Source organism: Sander vitreus, chromosome 18, assembly GCF_031162955.1.
Source record: "Sander vitreus isolate 19-12246 chromosome 18, sanVit1, whole genome shotgun sequence".
Classification (NCBI taxonomy): Eukaryota; Metazoa; Chordata; class Actinopteri; order Perciformes; family Percidae; genus Sander; species Sander vitreus.
The window spans coordinates 4,290,236-4,317,935 of NC_135872.1; the positions used below are offsets into that span (position 1 = coordinate 4,290,236).

The window sequence follows — 27,700 nt, forward strand, 5'->3', positions numbered from 1 at the left end:
TTGTGTTTCTTTACAGTTGTTAGTCAGTCTACATACATAATGATTTTAACAGTTTGTTCATTTCCTGTACTGACCTGTCAAAAAAAAAACATTCAAGGCACCAAACTACACATGTATATTAAAGGTATATGTAACATTTCCACATTAAAATGTCTAAAACCTACTAGACCTATGGTATAACTTTGTTGGGTTGTTTACTTACATTCTCCCAAATGTTTCCAACATGTATAACGGCTCTGGGCTACCCACAGGATTAAATTCCCACATAACGTTAGCCACAGTAGCTGTATGGGTAGATGACTCATCTAATGGAAAGTTAGCAAGTTAATGTTGGCTAATTAACTCGTCCGTTAACACTATATTTGCTTGAGTCAGGCCACATAGACTTTCATTGGCACTGATGTCTGTTTAACAATGAAGACAACTCCCATGATCCCATGCAACTTCACAACTTCATCAAAGTCTGTCTTTTGTTATTGTTTTGATTGAGAGATCCCAGCCCCAGAAATGACATACTGTGCGTTTATTACAAACTTTTATTTGTACATATGGTAAATGATATGTATGTTTTGTAATGCAAAGGGAATGTTGGTTAGAACATGATTCACAGCCGGGTGTACTCCAAGAATTTACATTAGATTTAGTTATTTAGACAGTACACATCACTTCGAAACTGGTATTGGCATAGCAGGAAGGGACTCATTGTCTTGCTAGGACACTTTTAATGGTTTCTTCCTTCAGTAGGCCAATGTACTAGGGCTGGGACAATATGCTTTTGTCACGATTCTGTTTTTTTTTTTTCATGATACATTGGTGCCGATTCGATTTGTGTTGCGATTTTCATTTATTAGTATTGAGTGTTGCGATTCTCTTTTCCTTCTTTTACAAAAACAAAAGTTGAATAATACACTTTTAGAGAAAATATATTATGAGACATTTCTAAAAACCAATTGTTTTCTAAAAAGAATGCACATCACATGGCAGTCAGCCAGTCTGACATTTATTTCATTTGTAAAGAAGTACATAACATGGATTTTCTGCATTTTCTCCTTCCTGTCTGTTTTGCTGGAAACGGAAATGATGTAGTCGCCCGTCAGTGGTACCGTATAAAATATTTAGGTCAGTCATTGGTAAGAAAAATATAATAATCGATTCTGGGGAAAAGAATCAATTCTATAAATTGTTGCGAAAACAAATCACGATACATACAGTTTGGGATTTATATATAACCTTCCCTATTTAAGTATGTGTTCTCCTTTAACACTGTGGGCTCCCCTACACCATGGAGACACACACACACACACACACACACAGTCATGCTGATACACATTGGTATGTGAATGTGATCAGTGGTCTAGTTTTGTTCATGGCGCTTAGTGAATATTTAATGAAAACACAGCAGTGCTGTTGCTCCCCGGCTGCTGAAGGTGACGGGCAGGCGGTCTGGCCAATGGCAAGCATCCATGGACAGAACGGAGCAGATGGTGGGCTTACTTGCCGAGAAAGATACTGTTCAGATCTCCGTGTTTGTGTGTGTATTTGCTACAGTTGGATCCCTGTCCGTGTTAAACTCTGAGAAGCTGTGCAGTCCACAGCATGACAGCCGACTAAATATAGACCTCATTCATTTATCATTTGTGGACCAGTTTTTGAGAAATGAGCACCGAATCTGAAATCCCAGAAAATGTTGCAACGTTTCTCTGCCCCTGAAGGGTTATTACGTCTCTGTTTGCATCCATATTTTATTGAGCCAAGTTGATTGTTTCTGTGTCAGTTCTGCGTTATGTTTCCAGTCAATCTTCTGGCACTCCCAGGGAAAAGAAGTCTCCTTTTCTTTCTCTGAATCCAGGATTTACACCTTGAAGTTTATGTTGAAAACAATTGAAACACATACAATATGAATTGCTAAGTTATTTTGCAAAACATGACCTATAGGTAGTAAGAGATTGGGGTCAGTTGAAATGGGTTTGAAACTGGATTGGTCAGATTTGAAAGCGTTATAGAGTGGGAAAGAAGATACGAAAGAGAGGTGTAAACTATGCAGATGGAAAAGAGAATGGAATGATAAGGTCAAAGGTCAAGAGGTGCACATAATCGCTCCATATCTCCTACTGAGTCGCAAGGTTAACCAAACACACGCATACCCTGAACATGTGTCATCATTTTTCTTAGGCTTCTGATGGCACCAGATAGCTCTCTCTAGCTATCTCTCTGTCTTTGTTTCTATTGGCATATTCAGTCCGACAAGGAGGAGCTGCACAAACTGTGGCAGTCCCAGAGACACTGTTTAGCCTGTGGCATTTTCATAGTATTGGCCTTCTGAGAGTCAGACTGAATCTAATTTCACATGACTCAAGCTGCTATGCTGCCTCTGCTGAGACAAATTCAAACAAATCCACTTTCACTTTCACTCTGGGGTTTGTACTCAAATGTATTTCAGGTTTGCAGTCAAATGTGTAGCTCCAGTGGTCTAAATTAGTTCATCCAATACATTGAAATATACAACACTTCAGATGGCACGAAGAACAAAAAAAACCCCTCCAAATCCTTCCTTAACTCAGGTGTGTTGACCAGCTACCTGACCAACGGGCTGACGTCTCTCGAGCGTTTCCCCATCAGCTTTAAGACCCAGTTTTCGGGCCACTGCTTCCACCACGTTGTGCTGGGCGTCTACTGCAACGGCCGCTACGGATCGCTTGGCATGAGCCGGCGCCAGGACCTGATGGACAAACCACTGACACACCGCACACTGGGAGAACTGGTGGCCGAGTTCGAGAGCTCCTACAAGAGATACCAGCACACTCTGAAGAAGGTAAGAGAAGGGATGAAGAAAGGGAGGGGGTGGAGATATGGAGGTAGAAAAAGAAGAATTAAACCCCCTCCTTCTCCCAGGTGAAGATTGGCCTGTATGTGCCTCACGACCCCCACGTCTTCCAGCCAATCGAGTGGAAGCATTTGGTGCTGAATGCTGCCCGACTGGGAGCTCAGGAGATGAGGAAGGAGCTGGAGAAACACGGACGGGACATGAGGATGAAGGTACATACTGTACACACACATAGACATACACTCTAGGGTTCGATCATAGTTTTTAACAGATTTATTGTTCCAAAAACTTAAAATTTGACTATTTTCGTGGAAAAGAAATCCAACTATTACATAAATTTTCGGCTGAATCGCAAGCCCTAATATAGATAAGAACACTAAACATTTGATCATGCTTGATGTTCAGAGCGGTTCAGGTTACTCATTATCTACAGACCGCCTTTGTTAATCAAACTACATCATGATCATATACATCATACTTTATAATAAGATACATGAATGTGCCAGGATCAGAAATGAATGTGCACAAAAGAAATATTAGTAAATTAAAGGTTAAATTTCCCCGATTAATAACAGTATCCCTTTATGCGCTTCAGTGTAGTTTTGTTAGCAGAGTAAGTAAGTAAGTGTGCAGCCTGACTCAGAAGAAGAAACTTGGCAGAATGCAGCCAGAGGCAGAGGAAAATACAGACTACACACACACACACACACACACACACACACACACACACACATACACACACACACACCACAAAACAAATCCACCAGAATGGTAACAACTGAACACAGCAGGGGGACAAAGGACCGTTTAGGATTCATTGGCCAGTTTCCAGGAGTGGGACAGAAGAAAACCGTTCTCAGTGGTGCAACTAATGGGAGTGTTTGTTTCCCAAAATACAATACAGACATGTTATTTCATAGCTGAATGCAAAAGACCAAAACGTCTCTCCAAATCAGATCAAGAGGGCCTCAACATATGACCTTTTTAAAAACAGTGAAAACACACCATCACGATGTACTGTACACATTTACTATTCATCCTGCCAGGAATTATTTAGGGCATGATCGGAAAGGAAGGAATGTGTGAGTATGTGTGTGAGTAAGAGGGCCAGAGAAGACCCAGAGAAGTTTTTTGAGGTTAAATGTTTTATGAACGCTTGGGTTTTTATGTGTAATTTTTTATGGGTTTACTCCTTGTTTTCTTTTGCATATTTCCGCAGCACATGGAATTCCATAAAGACGTGTGTGTGTGTGTGTGTGTGTGTGTGTGTGTGATGCTTGGTGTTGGATAGTGCTACATGGACTGCATTCCATGTCAGCAAGATATGTAGGTCAGCGAGTTTGCAGCTGTCTCACATAGACATGGAGACACAAGTCAGACTCTGGTCAGCTGTGTACTTAAGTATAATCTCTACTGTACTCTAGAGAATGTGAGGTAATTACGGACTTTAACGTGTGTTTGTGCTACTCATGTTCATCTAGGGGACCCAGTTGAGTTTTAATTTTGACTGTGAGGTCATTTAGTTTGTTCTTCTCTCTTTTTTAAAGGGCTGTCTTAGGTCAACATTAGGTTTATGTTATGGCTTATGGGACGCACTACAGCAAGTCATTGACAGGCCTCACAAGTACAGACTTTAAAATGTGTCTTTTGTCTGTGAATAACTCACAGTAACCTATTACCAGACTACTGCATCAAGGACTAGATATAAAATGTCATGGTTTAAAATTGAAGTCATTTTAAAGCATACGGCTTAAAAAGGCTGTAGGACGTGCGAGGTGAGAAACACGGACACAAGGACTCGTCACACACACACACACACACACACACACACACACGCACACACACACACACACACACACAGACTCATATATCTAACGGAACCACATGATGAACCTGAGCAGCTGTGGAATATGAGCCATTTCCTGGCTTTTCCTGTGTCCGGGAAAACTTGCCATCCATGTTCATTCTGCAGTTTTCTGCTCCCACTGAGATCTTAATGATAGCTTCAAATTGCTGTTTAACACACACACACACACACACACACACACACACACACACACACACACACACACACACACACACACACACACGTTAAAAGGCAATTGTAGTATCCCTTTCTGTAGAACATCATTTGCCCAAACTGCCTTTTCAGTAAAAGGGGCCAAATTATGGAACTCTCTGCCAGACCACTTGAAATGTATCCCAACATTAGCCACCAAAAAAAATACCAAATTGTGGCTAATTTAGGAACAATATTGCTCTAGTATTTAGTTTTTACACTGTGCTTTCACTGTATACTTTCTTTCCTTTTTCATTTCATTCCATTTTATTTCATCTCTAGCTTATTTTTAATGATGTTAATCTATATTTTTATTTTCAACCAAAAGCCCTACTAGGGACAAGTGTCGTGAATTAGCTTCAGCTAAAAACATTATGATACATACATCAGATGACTCTTTAAGCTTATCTATGTTTTTTGTATCTGTCCCTATCTAAATAAACTTTAATAATTTGTTCACAGTTGGATTGTTTCTGGGCTCCCATTCATCACAGTTGCACTTTCTGTCCTGCAGCTGAGTAGCAGCAGTGGGTGTTTTTGGGGCCATGCTAGCATCATTTCTGTACATTAAAATGCCTGAAGGTGTTTATGAGGGTGTAAATAGAAAACCAGCATGTGTGCTGCACTTAACCATTTTCACTGGTGAATGATTCCATGAATTTTGTGGCAGCAATGACACTGAAATCATCCATGTCGAGCTGAAACGATTAATCAATTAATTAAGTGTGAGGATTCGCTGCTTTTGTTCTGTTTTATATTATTGCATTTTGAATACTATTTTTGAATTTGTACTGTTGTACATGACACAAAACAAGCAATTTGAAGATGGGCTCAACAGAATTGGTTATTGGCATTTCATCACAATTTGAGATTCTGTTGACTATATGATTATTTGATTAATTAGGAAAACGTATATTAATCGATAATGATTTATGGCACCAAGGGGCAGAAAAAGATAAAAACAAGCCGACAGATACACAGCAACCATAAATCAAACCGTTGTCTTGTAGATTTAATAAACATATTCAGCAGACATTTAAGACACTTAAAGTCACTTGCTTAATAAAACTCCAGTATTCACTCTTATTTTTAGCTCTTCTTTGGTCTCCACCAACTCCTGAGAAAAATATCTGGCTCTTAAGGAGCTAGATGTCCAACTTTTTCCACTTCCTAGCTAGTCGCTCATTTTGCCTGCTGTTTGGTGCTGGGCAGGTGGCGTACAGTGTACTAGAGGATGGATACCCGAAACGAGCCCAGCGGTACCCGACGGGCCGGGCCGGGTTCGGACACATCAGCCCGATAAGGCATTAAACATTTTAAATTAAACAGCTTATTAACGTGCACTTGTTGCCCCGTGTGCGCTGATGCGCTCATCTGTTGATATTTCCAAATGCCTTCATACAGTTGCTTAATAAAAGCTTTCCACACAAACAAACATACATGTGTCATTAGAATGAGAAATAAAAAAATTTAAGATTTTAACTGTGTCGGACTCGGACATAAATATCTTAATGCCTGTCGGGATCGGGCCGGGCTCGGTTACTGCTCTGTCGGACGCGGGCCGGGCCGGGCTCGGACAGAAAAATGCGGCCCGATCCGCACTTTACAGTGTAAAGCATGAGAGCTTTTTTTTTACTGAAAACAGCTGCTGCTAGAAACAACGTTAATGAACCAAAACAATGAGCTTAAAGAGGCTAAAATGCTGCAGCGAATGATAATGAATAGTGGTTTTGCACAATATAAATGTTAATAAATACGTGTAAATTATCACATAAATAGTGATATTTAGTGTTGTTGCTTTATGATGATGATTTTCTCAGATCCTTAAATCGTCCAGTGCCCAGTCCCCAATCAAGGAGCGGAGCCGGGGAAAATCCTTATCACCACGGCGACGACAGAGCAGTCCCCAGCGGCGCTTCACGCGCAGAGACAAATCGTGAGTGTTTTTCATTGCTTGTTTATTTGTTCAAAACTTGGAGCGGATGGTGTGTGTGTGTGTGTGTGTGTGTGCGCGTGCATGTGTGCGTGGTCTTGTATGGTCTTTTACAGACCACATTCACTGTTTCAGCAGCTTATGTGATTTTTAGACAGAGAGCGACTCCAAACAATGGTGGTTTCCAAACCTACCAGTGAGTTCACTAGTGTTTTAATGGTGGATGCAGGTTTTCATCAACCCTTCTGTGTTCCTTCCTCCCCCCTCTCCTCCCTTTCCCTCTCCCTTTTTCTCCATGGCTCTGCTCTTCGGGTCAAGGAGAGTTGAGACTTTAGGTGGTGTGTGTGTGTGTGTGTGTGTGTGTGTGTGTGTGTGTGTGTGTGTGTGTGTGTGTGTGTGTGTGTGTGTGTGTGTGTGTGACGAGTCCTTGTTCTGTTCAGCTGACACTCAGCAGCAGAGTGCCTCCTTTCTTCTGTCTGAGATGCAGCATGTAAGGCCACTTATGCTGCGAGTGAAATACTAATCCATATATAGAACCAGAGAGAACATGAAACAAATCTCCATAGATAAATCTGGGAAATTAAAGCCGCCTTGCTCAGTGGCCGCCATGCACATATTGAAGAACATGACTAAGGATCTTGTTTTGAATCACTAGGAGATACTTTTTAATTTGACATGAAAGCGGTTACTGTAGTTATGAAGGATATCTGGATTTTCTGTATAGATTTTTTGTGTTTGAATCTCTTCAAATAGGTTTTACTCTTTCTTTAATCCGACTACATTCCTGGTGAATTGTCCCAAATTGTTTTCTTAGTTTGAAGCAGTGTCAAAGAAGTGAAAGAGTAAATGAAGTAATGTCTAATGTAATTACTGTTATACAGTATCTCTGGGAAAAAGACTGTTTAAAGTGTGTAAAAACTGATATTCTTTCAGGGTTAGCAGCTCTTAATAACAGGGTGACTCACCTCTCCGATTCAATGGCAGGGAAACCTTGACACAAACACACACACACACATACAGGATGCTGAGTGTGTTTGCGTGTTCTGTCAGCTGTGTGGTAGGATGTAACAAAATCTGACTTGGACAGCAGCTGCAGCCCAGCCGTACTGCAGAGTCACCACAAACACACAAACACACACACACACTCTGCACCAAAATTAGTGACATTCCCGTTGTTGCCATTTGGCGTGGCACTGTGCTGACCTCTTTTTTTTTTATGAGAAGCTTAGATTAACCGTCATTATTCAGATGTTTGTGTGTGTTTAAAAAAAAAATGTAATAGAAAAGGAGGCTTTTCCATTATATCTTTTCAGTCATCTAAAGTCAAATTATGTCCTGTATCAAATTCTGTAGAACTGAACCTGTTATTAGGTCATTTGAGCCAACAAATCATAAAACCCCAAATTCAGCTATATACACATTGAAAATTACGGTGGATATTTAAATTACAGCCACAGCACCATATTATCTCAGCAACCTAAGCTTTGCATTTGTGTGTGTGTGTGTGTGTGTGTGTGTGTGTGTGTGTGTGTGTGTGTGTGTGTGTGTGTGTGTGTGTGTGTGTGTGTGTGTGTGTGTGTGTGTGTCCTCTACTAGCTATTTCAGCTTTCAGCACAAGTTAATATCAAAAATGAAAATGTAATGCAAATTTCTGCAACACATTAGCAGAATGACAATTACTATTTTGACTATCAATTAATTATTTCAGTTATTTATCAAGCAAACAAATGTCCAACATGCTGCTTTTTCCTGTTTTATATCTCTGTAAACTTAACATCTTTGGGTTTGGGACTTTTAACAGACCAAATGATTAATCTCGGAAAAGAAATCAGCATATTAATCGTTAATGAAAACAGTTATTAGTTGCAGCCATAGGTTGCAGCCTTCTTATATTTATAAGCAATGCAGATTAAGTCACATATACTGTATTGGCCCATGATCCACATGGAACTTGCACATTACAAATTTACGAACAGGAATTGAATAGGCAGTAGTTATCCAGCTGATTCAGGATTCCTACATTACAGAACTTCGAAAGGTGTTTTTCAGCCTGAAAGATTTCTCTGGGGAAGTTTGGGGAATATCAGGTACACAAAGTTTTCTGCCAACTGTATTTAACCACCACGCCCCCTAGTGTTGAGTAATGAAAATCTCAAAAATAGAAGGACTTTGGAGAGGACTATCATGTTGAAAACTTATAAACCCAGAATTGTTTTTTAAGAAAAGGTATTACACACTCCTCAGTTGATTGAGGAGGGTTTATAACCCTCATGCTAATAAGGTGCCTAAACTTAATAAGGTGCCTTAAAGCCAAACTTGATCCTCTGCCCGTCATTGGTTAGAGAGACATGTTTTTTTTTAAATGAAATTCAGTGAGGTGAAACCAGCTAAAACCTGTTATTATGCAAAAAAAAATTCTCTCATGAAATCTCATCACAAGGAGCTACAGATATGCGAGTTAGAGAAAGGTCAAGTGAGTGTGGAAAGTTTCTTTTATTATCGTAAATCTGCTTCTTTCCCATTCAAGGTTGAGTCAAATACATTGTTATTTTAATCTTCATAAAAGTTAATTGTCTCATCAGTGCAGAGAAACAGTTTAAATGATCAGGACACATCGGAACATGACATTACCACTTTAAACCACTTGAATGTGGTACTTAACTGTTATCAAGAGAGCACTTACACACTTAACAACATGTTGCCACTTCACACAGACTGCTCCAGCAGAGACAGCCTAATGATCTGCTGCTGCGGTTTAAACAGCCGAGAGCATGGACGCTTTGACAGCACAGGGTTATGTTTGCAGCATGATCAAGACGTTTTAGGAGGCTTTTAACAGCGCTGCCTGCTATACACCAATAAAAACAGGGTAAAGAGAGGAAAAGAGTAGAAATAGAGGAGAAGGCAAGAAGAATAAAGGGAAAAGACGAGGGGAAAGAAGAGAATAATATGAAAGAAGACAGGAGAAGAGAAAAGGGCAGAAGAAAGGTTGGAAAGAGGAAGGTCTTTTTTGCGACATACTATGACTTTTTTCGAAAAACTATACTTTGACTTTTTTGACATACTATGACTTTACGACATACCATACTATGACTTTTTTATGATTTTCTTCGACATATTATTCTATGACTTTTTTCGACATACTAATAGTATTTCGAAAAAAGTCATAGTATGCCAATCTCTAGGTATGGTGAACAGTATATGATGATGTTGGGCTAATTCCAAAGGCCAAGGGAACTTTATCAAGATGCATAGTATCCTGGATCCGTGAAACAACTGGCCTTTAAAAATAAAAATCTGCCTGCCTCTATGGGAATTTAACATAGGTGTGTACTTACTTATGCCCCCTGTATTTTAAGGAAGAACATTTATTTATTTACGATACATTATTCATTCACAAAGAAAATTGGTGTCCTTAAAGATTGGATTTTTCCTCATTTTTTTAATTAAGGCATTAAGATCAATTTGCAAAAGATGATTATTTTTATTCCTCTTTTTAGTCAACTTTAGCATGGGTGTCCTAATTTTTTCACATGACTGTATGCTATGACTTCTGTATGACTTTTCGGCATACTATACTATGACGTTTTTCATGACTTTTTTCGACATACTATAACGTTTTTATGATTTTCTTCAACATACTATACTATGACTTTTTGACATACTATACTATGACTTTTTTTCGACATACTATATTATGATTTTTGACTTTTTTGACATACTATACTATGACTTTTTTTCTACATACTATTCTATGACTTTTTTATGACTTTTCGACATACTATACTATGACTTTTTATGACTTTTTCTGACATGTTATACTATGACTTTTTATGACTTTTTTCGACTATACTGACGTTTTTATGACTTTTTTCGACATACTATTTTATGACTTTTTTGACTTTTCAACATACTATACTATAATTCTTTTCGACATACTATACTATGACTTTTCCATGACCTTTTTCGACATACTATATTATGACTTTTTTTTTTTATTACTTTTTTCGATATTCTATACTATGACTTTTTTCTGACTTTTCGACATACTATTTTATGACTTTTTTATGACTTTTCTACATACTATACTATGACTTTTTTGCAACATACTATACTATCACTTTTATCGACATACTATACTATGACTTTTTCATGACTTTTTTCGACATACTATATTATGACTTTTTTTTTTACTTTTTTCGATATTCTATACTATGACTTTTTTCTGACTTTTTTTCGACGTACTATACTATGACTTTTTATGACTTTTCTGACATACTATTCTATGACACTTTTATGATTTCTTCGACATACTATACTATGACTTTTTCGACATACTATACTATGACTTTTTTATGAGTTTTCTTGACATACTATACTATGACTTTTTATGACTTTTTTCTACATACTATTCTATGACGTTTTTATTATGACTTTTCTACATACTATACTATGACTTTTTTGCAACATACTATACTATGACTTTTTATGACTTTTTACGACATACTATACTATGACTTTTTCATGATTTTTTTCGACATACATACTATAACTTTTTTATGACTTTTCGACATACTATACTATGACTTTTTTATGACTTTTTCTACATACTATACTATGACTTTTTTCACATACTATACTATGACTTTTTCATGACCTTTTTTCGACATACTATATTATGACTTTTTTTTAAAAACTTTTTTCAATATTCTATACTATGACTTTTTTATGACTTTTCGACATACTATACTATGACTTTTTATGACTTTTTGACATACTATACTATGACTTTTTTCGACATACAATTCTATGACATTTTTATGACTTTTCGACATACTATACTATGACTTTTTTATGACTTTTCTTGACATACTATACTATGACTTTTTATGACTTTTTTCGACATACTATTCTATGACTTTTTTATGACTTTTCTACATACTATACTATGACTTTTTTGGAACATACTATACTATGACTTTTTATGACTTTTTACGACATACTAAACTATGACTTTTTTTCACACACTATACTATGACTTTTTTCATGACTTTTTTTCATCATACTATTCTATGACTTTTTTTCGACATACTATACTATGACTTTTTTCTGACTTTTTCCACGTACTATACTATGACTTTTTTGACATGCTATACTATGACTTTATTTGACTTACTATACGATGACTTTTTCATTACTTTTTCAGACATTATTCTGTGACTTTTTCATTTCGACATACTATACTATGACTTTTTTATGATTTTCTTCGACATACTGTACTATGACTTTTTCATGACTTTTTTCGACTATACTATAACTTTTTTATGACTTTTTTCGACATACTATTTTATGACTTTTTTGACTTTTCAACATACTATACTATAACTCTTTTCGACATACTATACTATGACTTTTTCATGACTTTTTTCGACATACTATTCCGACTTTTTTATGACTTTTCGACATACTATACTATGACTTTTTATGACTTTTCTACATACTATACTATGACTTTTTTGCAACATACTATTCTATGACGTTTTTATGACATTTTACGACATACTATACTATGACTTTTTCATGACTTTTTTTGACATACTATACTATGACTTATTATGACTTTTCTACATACTATACTATGACTTTTTTGCAACATACTATACTATGACTTTTTATGACTTTTTACGACATACTATACTATGAGTTTTTCATGACTTTTTACGACATACTGTAACTTTTTTATGACTTTTTTCGACATACTATATTATGACTTTTTTATGACTTTTCTTGACATACTATACTATGGCTTTTTTCGACATACTATACTATGACTTTTTTATGACTTTTCGACATACTATACTATGACTTTTTATGACTTTCTGACATACAATACTATGACTTTTTTCGACATACTATACTATGACTTTTTCATGACTTTTTTCGACTATACCATGACTTTTTATGACTTGACATACTATACTATGACTTTTTTTCGACATACTATATTATGATTTTTGATGTACTATACTATGACTGTTTTCGACATACTATACTATATTTTCTGACTTTTTTTCTACATACTATTCTATGACTTTTTTATGACTTTTCGACATACTATACTATGACTTTTTTATGATTTTCTTCGACTTACTATACTATGACTTTTTTGACATGTGCTATGACTTTTTTATCACTTTTCGACATACTATATGATCATTACTTTTTCAGACATTATTCTGTGACTTTTTTATGACAAATAGGAAATATAGGAGAAAAAAAACTTTAATGGTGAAAATTGAAGAAATCTCAGGAAGCGATACTGAGGAGGGATCCCTTTGCTGGGTTGGACAGACAGGAAACAAATGGCAAGTGTACAGAATAGCCAATATAATGAAATGATAGTATGAACAATTCATATGACAAAAGACATACATAAAATGTAAACATTTGAAGAAAATGCCTTCAGGAGCACCTTCCAGATGTTGCCAAACTGCTCAAGACTGGATTAAAAGTCATAGTCTACTATGTAACCTGGACAAAACTAAAAACTGAAGCACATCAGTCCCCTTAGCTCTGTTAAATGAATGTTGATTTGTCTATTTTATAAATATTAGCTGTGCTTTATGTGGTTGACATTGGACGTTGATGGCATGTTGCATCAGGATCAGGAAATCAAATTGCCATTCTCTTGCCGACTCTGGCATCCTGCTAGCCAATGTGCAGGCATCAGACGTTGAGCTGGGTGGCCTCCTTTGGTTTCCTGTTGTGGTGTCCTTTCACTGAGACTTTTCACTGAGAGGCTGGATCCTGGAGTGCCGTCGCCATTCAAACGGGAGAGTTTTTCTGTATGCTGATCTGACGGCCACATTTTGCTTCATGATGAATCATGCACAAGTTGAAGAAGCTCATGGGATAACATTTCAATGGAATTGTTAATGTGACAGATAAAATTGATTGAAAAAATGAATGAAAAAGTCATAAGTCATAAAAATGCATAGTATAGTATGTAATAAAAAGTAATAGTATAGTATGCCGAAAAATGTCAAATAATAAGGCATATATAGTATGCCGAAAAATGTCATTAAAAAGTCATAGTATAGTATATCGAAAAATGTCATTAAAAATTCTTAGTATAGTATGTTGAACAATGTCGAAAAAAGTCATATTACTGTAGGTCGGAAAATGTCAAAAAAGTCATAGTATAGTATGCCGAAAAAAAGTCATACAAAAGTCATACTATAGTATGTCAAAAAATGTAAAAAAAAAAATTAATTAAAAAAAGCCATAATATAAGTACAAAAAATGTCCCAAAAGTCATTGTATAGTATTTGAAAAAAGTCATAAAAAAACCATAGGATTGTATGTCAAAAAAGCCATAGTTTAGCATGTCGAAAAAGACCTAAAAGAAGTCTTAGAATAGTATGTCGAAAAAAGATATAAAAAAGTCATAGTATAGTATGTCGAACAAAAATCATAGTATAGTATGTCAAAAAATTTAATGAAAAAGACATAATACAAATATGTCGAAATATGTCATAAAAAGTCATGTTGGAAAAATTCATAGTATAGTATGTCAAAAAGTCATAGAATAGTATGTCGAAAAAAGATATAAAAAAGTCACATAGTATGTCAAAAGGCATAGTACGTTGGAAAATGTAAAAAAAATGTCATAGTATAGTATGTTAAAAAAAGTCAGCAAAAAGTCATAGTATAGTATGTAAAAAAAGTCAGCAAAAAGTCATAGTATAGTATGTTGAAAAAAGTCATAGTATAGTATGTCAAAGAAAATCATAAAAAAGTCATAGTATAGTATGTCGAAAAATGTCAAAAATTAGTCACAATGTAGTATGTCGTAAAAGTCATAATATAGTATGTCGAAAAAAGTCATAGTATAGTATGTCGAAAAAAGCCATTGTTTAGCATGTCCAAAAAGTCATTGTATAGTATGTCGAAAAAAGTCATAAAAAAGTAATAAAATAGTATGTCGAAAAAAGTCATAAAAAAGTCATGAAATAGTATGTGGAAAAAAAATATAAAAAACATGGCATAGTATGTCGCAAATGTCCAAAAAGTCATAGTATAGTGTGTCAAAAAAAAGTCATAGTATATTGGAAAATGTAAATAAAAGTCATAGTATAGTATGTCGAAGAAAATCATAAAAAAGTCATATAGTATGTCGAAAAAAGTCACAGTATAGTATGTCGAAAAAAGTCATAGTATAGTATGTCGAAAAATGTAAAAAATTAGTCACAATGTAGTATGTCGAAAATAATCATAATAAATAATAATCATAAAAAAGTCATTGTATCGTCATAGTATGTCAAAAAAAGCCATAGTTTAGCATGTCCAAAGAAGTCAAAACAGTAATTGTATAGTATGTTGAAAAAAAGTCATAAAAAAAACCATAGGATAGTATGTCAAAAACAATAAAAAGTCATAGTACGTTGGAAAATGTAAAAAAATGTCATAGTATAGTATGTCGAAAAAAGTCCTAGTATAGTATGTCGAAGAAAATCATAAAAAAGTCATAGTATAGTATGTCGAAAAATGTCAAAAATTTGTCACAATGTAGTCTGTCGAAAAAAGTCATAATATAGTATGTCGAAAAAAGTCATACAAAAGTCATAGTATATCATGTCCGACAGTTTATGACAGTTTATCATGTCCAAAAATTTATTGTATAGTATGTTGAAAAAAAGTCATAGAAAACCATAGGATATTATGTCGAAAAAATATATGAAAGAAAAAAAAAAGTCATAGTCTAGTGTGTTGCAAAATGTCCAAAAAGTCATAGTATAGTATGTCAAAAAAACTCAGTCTATTGGAAAATGTAAATAAAAGTCATAGTACAGTATGTTTAAAAAAAGTCATAGTATAGTATGTCAAAAAAGTCATAAAAACTCATTGTATAGTATGTTGAAAAAAGTCATAGAATACTATGTAGAAAAAAGATACAAAAAAGTCACAGTATAGTATGTCAAAAAGTCATACACAATGAATAGTATAGTATGTTGAAAAAAGTCATAGCATATTATCTCAAAACATTTAAAACAAAGTCATAAAGTCATAGTATGTCGAAAAATGTCAAAAAGTCAATGTAGTATGTTAAAAAAAGTAATAAAAAGTCATAGTATAGTATGTCAAAGTCATAAAAAAGAAATAGTATAGTATGTTAAAAAAGTCGTAAAACGTCCTAGTATAGTATGATTTCTTTCAAAAACTGTTTATTTCATGTAATTGTTCATACCACAGTTTCTATCACTTTGTGTGCAAAATGCTCCATGTTTTTGTTGTATTGCATCAATAAAAGCCTAATCAACAATATAAATAAATATTGAAACAGAGAATAAATCAAGAGCTTATCAAAAGAGCTGGTCTGTTTTTTTGTCTCACACATTAACTCTACATTTTAACTGACAGGGATTTCAGACATACTATAGCATTTTTGAAATACTATACTATGACTTTTTTATTTTTCATGACATAATATACTATGACTTTTTATGATTTTTGACACACTATTTAGGGATGAGTGAGAGGTATATGTGTAATGGCTGGTTAGTTAGGAAACAGCTGAAGCTTGTACTAGTTTAGGTCTACTGTGTAACATTTAGGAAGACATGGACTTCTACAATGGCACCACTGTGTTTTGAATATGCACGGGTGACCTGACTGTTTATCTGCTGCTCTCTCTCTGTCTTTTAGGCCAGCCTCGGTGGAGAGGAAACCTCCGGAACTCAGCACTCTCAACGACGGCTATCAGATCCGCATATGATCCTCCCAATCATCCCAAATCCGTCCAACCTTCTCTGCCACCCTGATCCTGAAAAGTCTCTACCTGCCACCAACGTTTGCAGGAGAGGAGTCCCTGCAGCTAGAGCAATTTTACACATACAAAGTGGACACAAAAATGCGTTTCAAGAACCTTTCTGCACTGGAACAGGAAGAACTTCGTTAAAGCCGAGGAATCAGACAAAAAAGTGTCTGGTTGGTCGGGTTTTTATACCTGTTTACCCAAGCAATGAATCCTTGACAACCGCCTTATCATCACACACCTGAGAGTGGCTGCTCTTTTTCTTTCCCATTGACACATTTTAGTCATGTAGCTGAAGCGCTTACCCTGACCTGGGATAAAATCAGAAGAAGTGATATCAATGTATTTCTAGGTTTACAACATTTCAATCAGCTGTCGTGTCCTTCGTGACAACAGATGTAAGAAAGTATTTCTATGACCCCCTCAGTTACAACGTGTCTCAGAAAAGAGCTACAACATGAAGTGAGAGAGAAGAAAGGGTTAGTACAAATAAGTGAACATATTCATATGTGATCAAGGGACAGGTAGCTATGATGGAAGAGTGACAACAAAAACATGTTGGCTTCTCTTTGCACAGAACACAACTAAAAAAAACATTAATTTATTGGTGCTTTTGGCATGTTGTCTTGTAAAATGATTGTAGAATGTTATCCTAATGTCACTTGTATAGCACAATTTTGCTACTGCAGTTAATGTATTTTGTAAGGGATGGGAGGATGACTTTCATTTTGTTGTCAGTTTTCCAACATGGCAGAGGCTGCGGGGAGACAGAGACAGATCAGAAGGAAGCAGATTCAAAGGTGTAGGTGTTATCCCACTTTATTCTCACATGCCTGCTCAACTACTGCAACACTTTGGCTTTAAGAAAAAGATCACTAATGGAATGTTCAGAAGTAATGCTTCAGTTACACTTTTGACTTTCCCCAAAAAATCTCCTGAACCAACAGCAGCTTAAATAAGATGACTTAGTAGGCTTCCACATGCAGATTCTATTGATCAGAGCGGACGAGTGTAGAATAACGAGAGTGCATTCGATAACTTATGCAGAAATATCAAAGATGAGAGTCGATAGAGAGGAAAAGGAAGAAGAGGTGAAAAGGAGTAAGGAAAGAGATGATTTACTGCAGAAGATCAGTGAAGGATCATTAGAGCACTGCGGCAAACCTCCTGCCTTCCCTCCCTTCTCATTTTCCTCTTCCTCTGCCCTCCGTTGACACATTACTGAATACATAACCACGGCCCTGTTTGCATCCAAGCCTTGTGAGTGCTAGAAAGAAACTACTGAAACAGAAAAAGAATATCAAAGACAAATGAGAAGAAGTTTAAATGAAAGTTAAGATGTTTTTAAAGTGGGGTTGTATGAAGTACTTACCATCAGTGTATTACCTACTAAATTAATTTGGAGAAGGAAACCGGAGTACCGACACAAAATCTAAGCAACATACTGCTGTGGATGGGGGCAGCAGGTAAACATAGTTTAGACACCTAAAGAAATCTATATCAGTTTACGTGTATGCTATTTTTTCACCACTTTACCTTGCTGTCAGACAGCCCTTTCCGACTGAATCCTTTGTATCCATCTATGCTTGCTTTAAAGCCAGACATCTTTTGACAAAAACAGAAATTTTACCTCGCAGAACACAGGAGTTGCTGGTCTACTGCTGCCTCGATCGGTTAGGTTGTTTGTGTTGTTGTGTGACTCTGGCGTTTTAAAGTGTTAGTTTGTATTTCGACCGCCAGCCCATCCACACACTGCGGAGCGGAGGAGGGTCTGGCTACTCCACACAGCATTCCGGGATGGGAGAAAGACCTGCTCTGGTTTATTGGCATTTCTTTAAACCAATCACAATTGTCATTGGCGGCGCTTAGCGATAGAAAACTCAGATTGGACAGATAGTCTAGCTAGCTGTCTGGATTTACCCTGCAGAGATCTGAGGAGCAGTTAACCATAGTCCTCACAAATCCACCAGAGTTTAAAATTCCAACACAAAGAAAGCGGAAGGAGCAATCCCAGAAGTGGAACGTCGAGGATATTGACTAGTTATACACTGACTATGGAGAGGTACTTCATACAACCCCATTTCAATTTTATGTACCAACATTCAAACACTAGTATTTCCAAAGCAACTTAGCACAAAGCTAGTGGAGCTCCGCATGTGTTGACCAAACTCAGCTGTGTTGGCTACCCATGTGTTCACACAGTAAACTAACATAATGTCGGCCAGCTGGCTGCTGCCTTTACAGCTGTTCCACTAACAGCTGGAATATCAGATCACTTAGCTGGTCCGAGTTCAGCTGCAGCCCACTCAGACAAACGAGGAGCGAAGGCAGATGTTGTTGGCTGAGTGAACACTCTGTAACAAAGGCCTCATTCAAGACAGATTAATCTGGCAGAGGGATTTATCGCTCTCTGCACGCTGTCAGTGGAGATCAAATAAAAGCAGTCAGGACCCTTAGAGAGCTCCAGGATGATGTTTTGGTCACAAAATGACTCCTATTATTGAGATTTATCATGTTTTATTTCAACGATGAATGCCCTTTGTGTTAATACTCTAAAAACGAAAATCGAAAATTTGGATTCATAGTGAAAGATGCGACTGTAATTCTGCAACATGAGGGTGCATATCCGCTCTGTTTTGTGTTTGACGACTTAAAACGTAAGGAAAAAAGTCAGTGCTTTTTTTCGAAGGAGACAAATAAGAGTCAGGAAAGTTCTTATAGCAGCTCGGTGAATTGTCTTTCCGCGCTGAGAAGCCTCTGTACTAAGTGACCTATGAGAGTACATTTAGTACTGTATACATTGTTTCACGCTCGTATGCGTGATGTATCGTAAGGATTGTCCAAACAAATCTAATCAAGTTTGAATTTGATTGTTTTTTTGGATTCTCCTGTTGAGGCCTTCGATGAATCATAGCTGAGAAGCTTGAAATCAAAGAATCTTGAAATCTTTCATGTCCAGTATGATATATATGTACTGTGCAGTTTTAACCCTTCACACTGAGAACTATATAGGTTAGTTTTAATTAAGAAAAGATATATTGATTGGCATCTTACGGGTGGGAAAAGAAAATAGGATAGATTTTGTTCAGATTAAATACATGATTTGAATCTAAACGAATGGCTACTTCAAACTTTAGGATACTTGGAAAAATGACGACTGACTTCTGTAGTTTTCATCTGAAAGATTAACTCAAAGAAGAAAAAATTGTGTTTCCCAAAATCAAGTGAAGCTGCACCAGGCAACTTAAAGTGACATTGAGAAGAGCACCCGTAAACTTCTGAAGGATTTGATCACCCAGAAATAATACAAGTCATGTAGCAGTGCTAGTTGCCATACATAAAACATACTGCTCTATTTTAAAGGCACGCTGAAGTTTCTGGCCACTAGTAGCGCTATAGAGCATTGTAGTTTGTTTTGTTAGTATCTCATGCACGCTAACTAGGACGTGGATCAGGTGCTTTTCCACTGATCGACAGTTAGTGGCGGTAATGTGCCAAGAAAGGCAGGGAAGATTGCTAGCAAGCAAACATGGATGCAAGTTTTAAATTCTCCCAGAAATTGTCTCTACAATAATTTAAGTAGAAAGGAAATTAATTCAACACAAAATTCTGAAAGTTCTCATAATTCAACAACACAAGGGGCAATTAGTTAAAGGGGAACGGTGCAGTTTTTTTTTTTAGCTTAATTTACCTTAACTGAACAGCTTCGGAGTCATTGAAATGGTTATATGACTTTTTTCGAGTTGAATGGTGGTCGTCTCGCTTCCCCCTAGCGCCTGTGAGCTGAAAAACGCCGGCCTCCGTGTCAGGAAGTATCGTGTGATATCAGGTCTCACGATGCAACAAATTGCTTCACGGCACTGCACACATACGCCCATTCAGGAACCAGCTAACAAGGTAGCGATGGAGTTATTCACACTTTCGTCATGGCTGAGCCGGCAAAAAAGAAGCAGAAAGCTAGGAAAGCATTGTCGGAGGAACAGACAAAGAGGAAACAGCAGACTGACCGAGCGAGGAGTCAGACACGAGTAAACATAGGAGCTGCCAAATATCTATTCCGAAGCTGTAGGGGGAGCTCTATAGAGAAACCCGCGAGCAAAAAGCGAGAAAACAGCGAAGAAATGGCCCAAACTGCATAGCACCCCTTTAAGAGCAGCTACAGACAACAAACATACATAACAGCACACAAACCTACATATAGGCCTACACACTAGAAAGTAGATAAATAATAATCCAAAAATAGATTTGATTCATTTAAAAGTCACATTGCAGTTGTTCTCTGCAGCCACTTTGTGATTTAAATGCAATGGGTGTATTAATATTATTGTTATTTTTTTTTACAAATGCCTGGTGCAGCTTTAACTTTATAGCCAATGGAGCAAAGATAATCTGAAATACCTGTAAAGTGTAGGGGGAAAACATGAGCAGCATCATGTTACTTTTGGTGTTTTGGTCACATTAATCATCTGCTGAATATTGTCATCTGATTGTTTGATTGATGATGTCTTTGAATGTTCACAGCGTTTTCTCGCTTTCAGAGCAAGTGTGTGTTTTGTTGCCAATTGAACATTTTTTCCTAGCTTTTTGTTAAAAACAAACAAACAAAGAAGCTATGCACTCACCGTGTCAGAGAGCAGGTTAGGACAAAAAAAAAAAACGGAACTCACAGTCTTCCACATTTCAAACGATGGATGTAGGAAGGTGTTTGTGGCTCGATCTACACAAAAACAATTCACTTTTAAAACATCTGCAAAGAAAAAACATCTTGATCAATAAGAATAATTCTACTTACCAAAAAAAAAAAACACAGCTTTCCCTCTGTGTAGATCCAGCCGGATACTTTTTTGTGTTTCTGATGTTTGGCCAGCAGTGGACCATAGACAGATATCTGACACTCTGGCACAAAGCAACCAGCTCCACATGTTAATATTTGTATCAAAGCTTAAGTGTTGATACTTTCTAAAGGCGTGATGTGTGTTCGCATACAGAAGAAGCACAAAGCTGCGTTTGCTTTTTTTTGTCGTAACATCAATGGGGGCTCGTCCGGGATAATCTGTTGTAACAGTATTCAAAATCTTATCACAGCGCAATTGTGGACAAACAGACTAGGAATTGATGCAACATATCTTGGGACTACATTTTTTAGGATTTCTGACTGATGTTTGTGTATTTTTTTTGGAACTATACAAATGGAGATTCTACAGTTACCCCGTGGACCTAAAGTCGACACATTTCTCTCGATGCACAGATTGTCATTAAAACTTTGGATTTAAACACAAACATCAAAACTGCAGTTCTGGGGATTTGACCTAACAACAGTGACAAACTACCTGACTGCTCAGCAGGGACACGGAAACTGTGACATGTCACAGTAAAAAAGAAAAAAAACCTGAAAGTGTGATACTCAATGTAGCGACTGAAATTTGTTTCTATGTCAGTTTTTCTGTGCTTGACAATTTATCTTACTAAATGTTTTCTTTCTGTTTTGTTAGTTTAAGGTTCTGCTTGTGGTTTGACGTCTCAAATCTGTTTTATGGAAACATTTGGGTTTGATTCATTGATTGTACACTATCATTTTGAATGAGAAGCATTTGTTTAAAAAAAGAAAAGAAAAATAACACCTTGTAGTTGTAGCAGGTGTTCTTTTTCATGGCCTTTGATTTGTTCCCAAAGTGCTGATACCACGTTTCTCAACTCCATCCTGGTCCTGAACTTATTGTACCGTAAAATGTATTTTAGTGGGTTTTAGTGGGAGATTTTAAAGCTCTGTTTTGGCTCGCTGCAGGCCCACTCTAATATAACTTCATGATTTTAACATGAATTCTGATAACTGGTCTCTCTGTCCTATAAAACCTTTACACACTAGCTGACAACAAGAAGGCTATAAACAATAAATCCCAAAGTCCCCTGTTGCATATAATAACATTTAAATTGTGGATAAAAAAAAAAAATTGCTTTACTTTTGGTATGAACAAATGGAATTGACAATTTTTTTCCCGCACCCAAAAGCCAAACCAAATTCAGGGCAACATATCTGAATAATTTTAGAAATAAAAATATTTGTTGGAAAATGTCCATGTGAAGCTCCTGGTGCCTCAGCGGTGTACGGGTATAATCAGATAAGAATAGCTTCGTTTAAGTTTTGACTTTTTGTTGTTTGGAGCAGTTGCTCATGTGCATTGTGCAAGAAAAAGAAGAAAAACAATATCATCAGGTTTCTTACAGAACTATTTCTTCTTGTTTGGGTAACTGGTTTTGTTTTCCTAATCAAACAAGTTCTGATATTCTGTGACACAACATTGCCCTTGTTTCTGGAGACATTTTTCTTGTTACGAACATTTAACGGCAGACAGGTCTGCTCTGTGATGCAATGAACAAAAGGGACAGTCTGATTTCTATCAAACGCTTGAGTCTCTTGACATAAGACGAGCAAAAAATCCAGTGTGCGTGTGTGTGTGTGTGTGTGTGTGTGGGAATCAAACACAAAACCACTGTAACAGTATTCAGCCAGCGTCTTCACCGATCAAACAGAGCTGATTGGAGGAACACATCAGAGCTCTGTTTGACACACACACACACACACACAAATACAGACTGATTATTATTCTTTTTAAAGAGCGCTTGTCCCCTGTGTGAGAACGTGGTGTGGTTTTGTATTCCTGTGGAGATCAATAGTAGGAGATGTGACCCTCAGTAAATATTATTATTGTAACTTTCCTACTGTTACAGTATCAGTGGTCTGACAGACAGACAGCAGCTGTTTCTATATGTAGCAGCATGTGTTCTTTTAATAAATGATCTATGTTTTTAACTTTGTTTTTTTACTTTTCACACCGACTTATGAGATTGATTGACTGATTGGATGGTTGGAAGAGGTGTAAATATATAACTTACATTTTTAAGTGCTGGTATTTGAGTATAGTTTTTTTAGGACTTATACGGTTCAGATCCTGTAATTAAGTTAAAATACTAAGACCACAGTATGAAAATACTCCACTACAAGTAAAGGTCCTGCTTTAGAAACCTTAAGCACAAGTATGTATGTATGTTTTTATCAGCTGAATTTACTTAAATCATGAACGGTAAAAGTAGTCATTCTGCAGTAAAATGTTTAAACATCACGTAAGTAAAATCCAAATTTGAATCTGAGAAAAAAAAAGTGCAAGTTAAGCCAGCCCCAGGGCCATCTTGAGTTAAAATGACAAACAGTTAAAGAAACAACAGGAAAAGAAAGGAGGTAAAAAGGTGCAAGGGAAGATTGCAAAAGAGAAACAAGGAGGAAGCTGCAGTGAAAACTACAATTTGGTGAGGTTATTCTTCTTCAGGTGACAGTCCTGTATACACTCATACCACACTACAGCCTGGCTTCTGATAAAATAATCAGCTTACGTCCCACTGCAGATGTGTGTGTGTGTGTGTGTGTGTGTGTGTGTGTGTGTGTGTGTGTGTTTTAACAAGCACATGAAGGCAGCAGATTTACAGAAATAATCCCTTGTCTCATCTATGCAGCAGTTTGGGGATTGGAAGGCAGGGGAGGCTCACCTTGCTCTGTGTGTTTCTGTCAATGGCGTGTGTGTGTGTGTGTGTGTGTGTGTGTGTGTGTGTGTGTGTGTGTGTAGAGATGATTTAAACCTCCCTCTCTGTTGTGAGGATTAAGCGGTTGACCGAGATGAGCTTTTCAAAACATTTATAAAAAAATATTTTCTCTTATTTGGTTAAACGGCACAAAAGGAAATCACAACAATATGCCTAACAGTGATGTCACAGTGTGCTGGAGTACGGCTGTGCATCGCTGCAGCAAGTAGAGACGCTAAACCACTGCAGGGTCCGTAAAAACAGGGTTTTCAGAAGGTGTTGAGTTAATAGTTGTGGCTAAACGTAGCTTCTCTTTGTAGTGCTGTGGTAGCTGCTGTACACACTGTGGAAATGCAGAGGTTCCCACCGCATCTGACTCCCACCTTCTAATAAATTTATTCCACATCAGGTTTACATAGACTCCACAACAACTGTGATTGTTCAGCTTTGCACATTGACATTTTGTTTATGTCGAAGTTGAGTGTGCACTAGTGTCACCTTAACAAATCTGCAGTGGGAAATTTTTCCTCACCACAATCCTCTCTCTCTCTAACAGAAAAGTTACTGAGATAACGACAACTACAATGTCATCCAAGTGAGCATAGAACACTGCTTAGAGAAAAGTGATCCTGAACCTCATTTCTATGATTTTAGAATTGAACACGCTCTGCCGACAGAGTCTGTAGGTCCCTGTCACTGTGACTTCATGTTGAGTTCAACATATTCTAATGGTGACAAGATATTACAGCACAAAATAAGACCCAAACATCCAAGGAAACTTCTGAATCTACTCCTTCACTATTCATCCATATGTTCACTAAATGTCCCGAGCAGTCTTTATTTCAATTGAACTCTCAGCTATTTAAAGGGTAAGGACACACACCTGCTCTTACTGCTCCATCACTGGTTAACACAAAGGCTACTGCTGCCATCTGGTGCTCATAAACTTAACAAAAAAATATTTCTCTGGGTTTCCTATGAAGGACCTGCTGCAGGATGCAAGATGAGTTTGTTGGGATGCAGCCAAGAAATTGTTCTGCAGTGATCTACGGAAGCCCTGAGAGCCAAGTGAGGGAAAAAAAAAATGTTTTGTCTCCTTACTTAAGTACAGGTAAAAAAAAAGTTTTGCCAGGATAATCTTTCTAAGTCTCTTGAAAATTAAAATTTCATCTGTGAAACAGCTGGAAAAAGTTTTTTTCCCTTCATCTTGTGTTTTGGCAGGTGATTATGTTGTTGTTGTGTCAGGATCCTCCCCCAAGGGTTTGTTTAATAATGCTCATTTGGGCCACAAGACGCTACCCCATGTTCTAAATAGAATAAAATAAAAAGCATTCAGTTTTAATTTCTTCAGGCACTCCAAACACAAGGTACATTTCTAGCCAACAGAAAGACCGTAATGTTACATAACTGGCTAACACACAATATATGTACCTTGTAGAAATTAGAACTCATCTTCTATAATACAGCACAGTGGTACAATTAAGCCTCTTGTGGCTGAAATGAGTATTAGAGCAATAAACAGTGTAAGTATACAACTCAACACAATATATAACATAGGTCTAGTCGTTTTAGGACATTTCAATGTGGAAAAGTTACATATTACAGCAGGGATCAACAATAAGGGTTGCCCGATGGCCAGGGGCAAGAAAAAAGCCACGTAGGGCAAGTAAATATAACAACCCACTTGCCCGTTTGGGCATCATCGTATCATAAATGACGTTATCGTTCTCTCCCCTTGTCGGAAAATGCTTGTTGAATGATTTGATTAGTGTGCACCACTGGCCAATCAAAAATGTAGTTTGTCCTAGATGTTTTTATCAACATTATTTTACACTTTAGATACTTTTGACGCTTTTTCGACGTTGTTTTCTGTTTGTTTGTTTTTTTACTTTTTTGACGTTTGTGGTCGTTTGTATAAGGGCCAGTAAAACTTGACTCTGGGCAAGTACAATTTGTACCTTAACGCTGAACTCTGTATACCTTTACGTTTATTAGGCAAATAAATTATTTATTTATTGCAAAGAGTGCAGGAAACACAAAGTAATGTTATTTCCTGTGGGATGACACAGCAACAGAAAGGTATTGAAATGTGGACCCGGGGGACTCTGCTTTAAGAACAGACACAAGGGAGTCTGTGAAGCCTCTTGAGATCCAGCGAGTGTTGTTGCAGTGCAGAGTGATGAACAGAATACCAAGAGCTCCTGGCTGCACAATGTTTGTGAGGGGAGCCGAGGTAAACGGTGCAACCATCTATCTCTCTCACACACACACACACACACACACACACACACACACACACACACACACAGAGTCAAACACACACACACAGAGTCAAACACACACACACTTTACAAAGACAAACATGGGGTAAAATACAGCCACTTCTGTTTAAAACTAAACATAAGAAGCAGCAGCGTCCTATTATAACAACTCTGTCCCATCAGACTGAAGAGGATAAACAGCTGACTCCCTGCAGGACCATGCATGGAAACACGCTGGTTTCAACAGCTATTCCTCCGAAGACAAATCAACGGGGGAAAGCAGCCAACTCCCATTATACAAGAACAAGACAAACAGACATCTTTCTTTAGAAACACACATGGTAGCATTGTTTCAACTACGTAAACTCACACAGGAGCGAGGGACGCTGTGTTTGTCTCGGTGAAAAACTAACCAAACTCATGTAAAGTCACGGTGTTCCTTTGAGCAGCACATGTGCTGTATGTTCCATTTAAATGTTAAATCATTTTGACACTCATGACAACATTAAACCAGTGGCAGTGGTGGACTAGTGGTTAAAGAAGCGAGCTTGGGACCGGGAGGTCGCCGGTTAAATCCCCAGACCAACAGGATAAAATCTGGGTGGGGAAAGTGAAAGAGGAGCACTTGTCCCTTGAGCAAGGCCCTTAACCCCAACTGCTTCCAGGTATGAATGTGGAACTGTGTGAACGTGACAGGTTGTCGTTGCAAATGAGAAGATGTTCTCAATCAACTTACTTGGATAAACAAAGGTTAAAAAAAACCCGACAGCAGCCACGTGTAAAAACACAAGTCCTTTATTTACAACACTAAAATCTCTTTCCAAAATGTTAGAAACTGCTTGTTATTTGTTGATTATGTATTTTGTCTGAAATTATAGCACAATGTCCATTGAAAAGTTTCATCCTAACATATTTCTTTACTCATAAATAAATGAGTAAAGTAAATTCATACTCCAGATTGGTTTGAGTCTGCACATAAAATGTACTCGAAGTCCAAGTTTCCAAATATTTTGTAAATGTGAAGCAAAATCATAAATTATGGAACACGATATAAAATAAATCATTTCCAACGCAATGATACAGGGGCAACTTGGAAACTGGTGCAGGAAAATGTATGGATTCCATCACTCAAACAGTTCGAAGAGGAATTTCATTTAACGGAATACTAGCCGCTTCCTTTTTCGTCAACTATCATTTCATGTTTGTTTTTTGTTTTTGTCTGAAACTTGAAAGA

General features: G+C 37.0%; 2 protein-coding genes across 5 annotated transcripts in view; one reads left to right on the top strand and one right to left on the bottom strand.

Moving 5' to 3' along the window:
• vash2 (vasohibin 2) overlaps positions 1–23,441 on the top strand; it is a 42,720-nt gene extending 19,279 nt beyond the window's left edge. For both annotated transcript variants that reach the window (XM_078274038.1, XM_078274039.1), the window contains exons 6-9: positions 2,575–2,812; positions 2,893–3,036; positions 6,704–6,819; positions 16,522–23,441. In XM_078274038.1, the coding sequence (XP_078130164.1) occupies positions 2,575–2,812; positions 2,893–3,036; positions 6,704–6,819; positions 16,522–16,591 (568 nt within the window). In that variant the 3' untranslated portion in view covers positions 16,592–23,441. The remainder of the gene's footprint in view (positions 1–2,574; positions 2,813–2,892; positions 3,037–6,703; positions 6,820–16,521) is intronic.
• A 3,804-nt stretch (positions 23,442–27,245) lies between these two features.
• Positions 27,246–27,700, bottom strand: part of angel2 (angel homolog 2 (Drosophila)) — a 10,730-nt gene continuing 10,275 nt past the window's right edge. For all 3 annotated transcript variants that reach the window (XM_078274728.1, XM_078274727.1, XM_078274726.1), the window contains exon 9: positions 27,246–27,700. This exon is cut by the window's right edge and continues 1,377 nt beyond it. The gene's annotated coding sequence lies outside the window, so the exon portion shown is untranslated.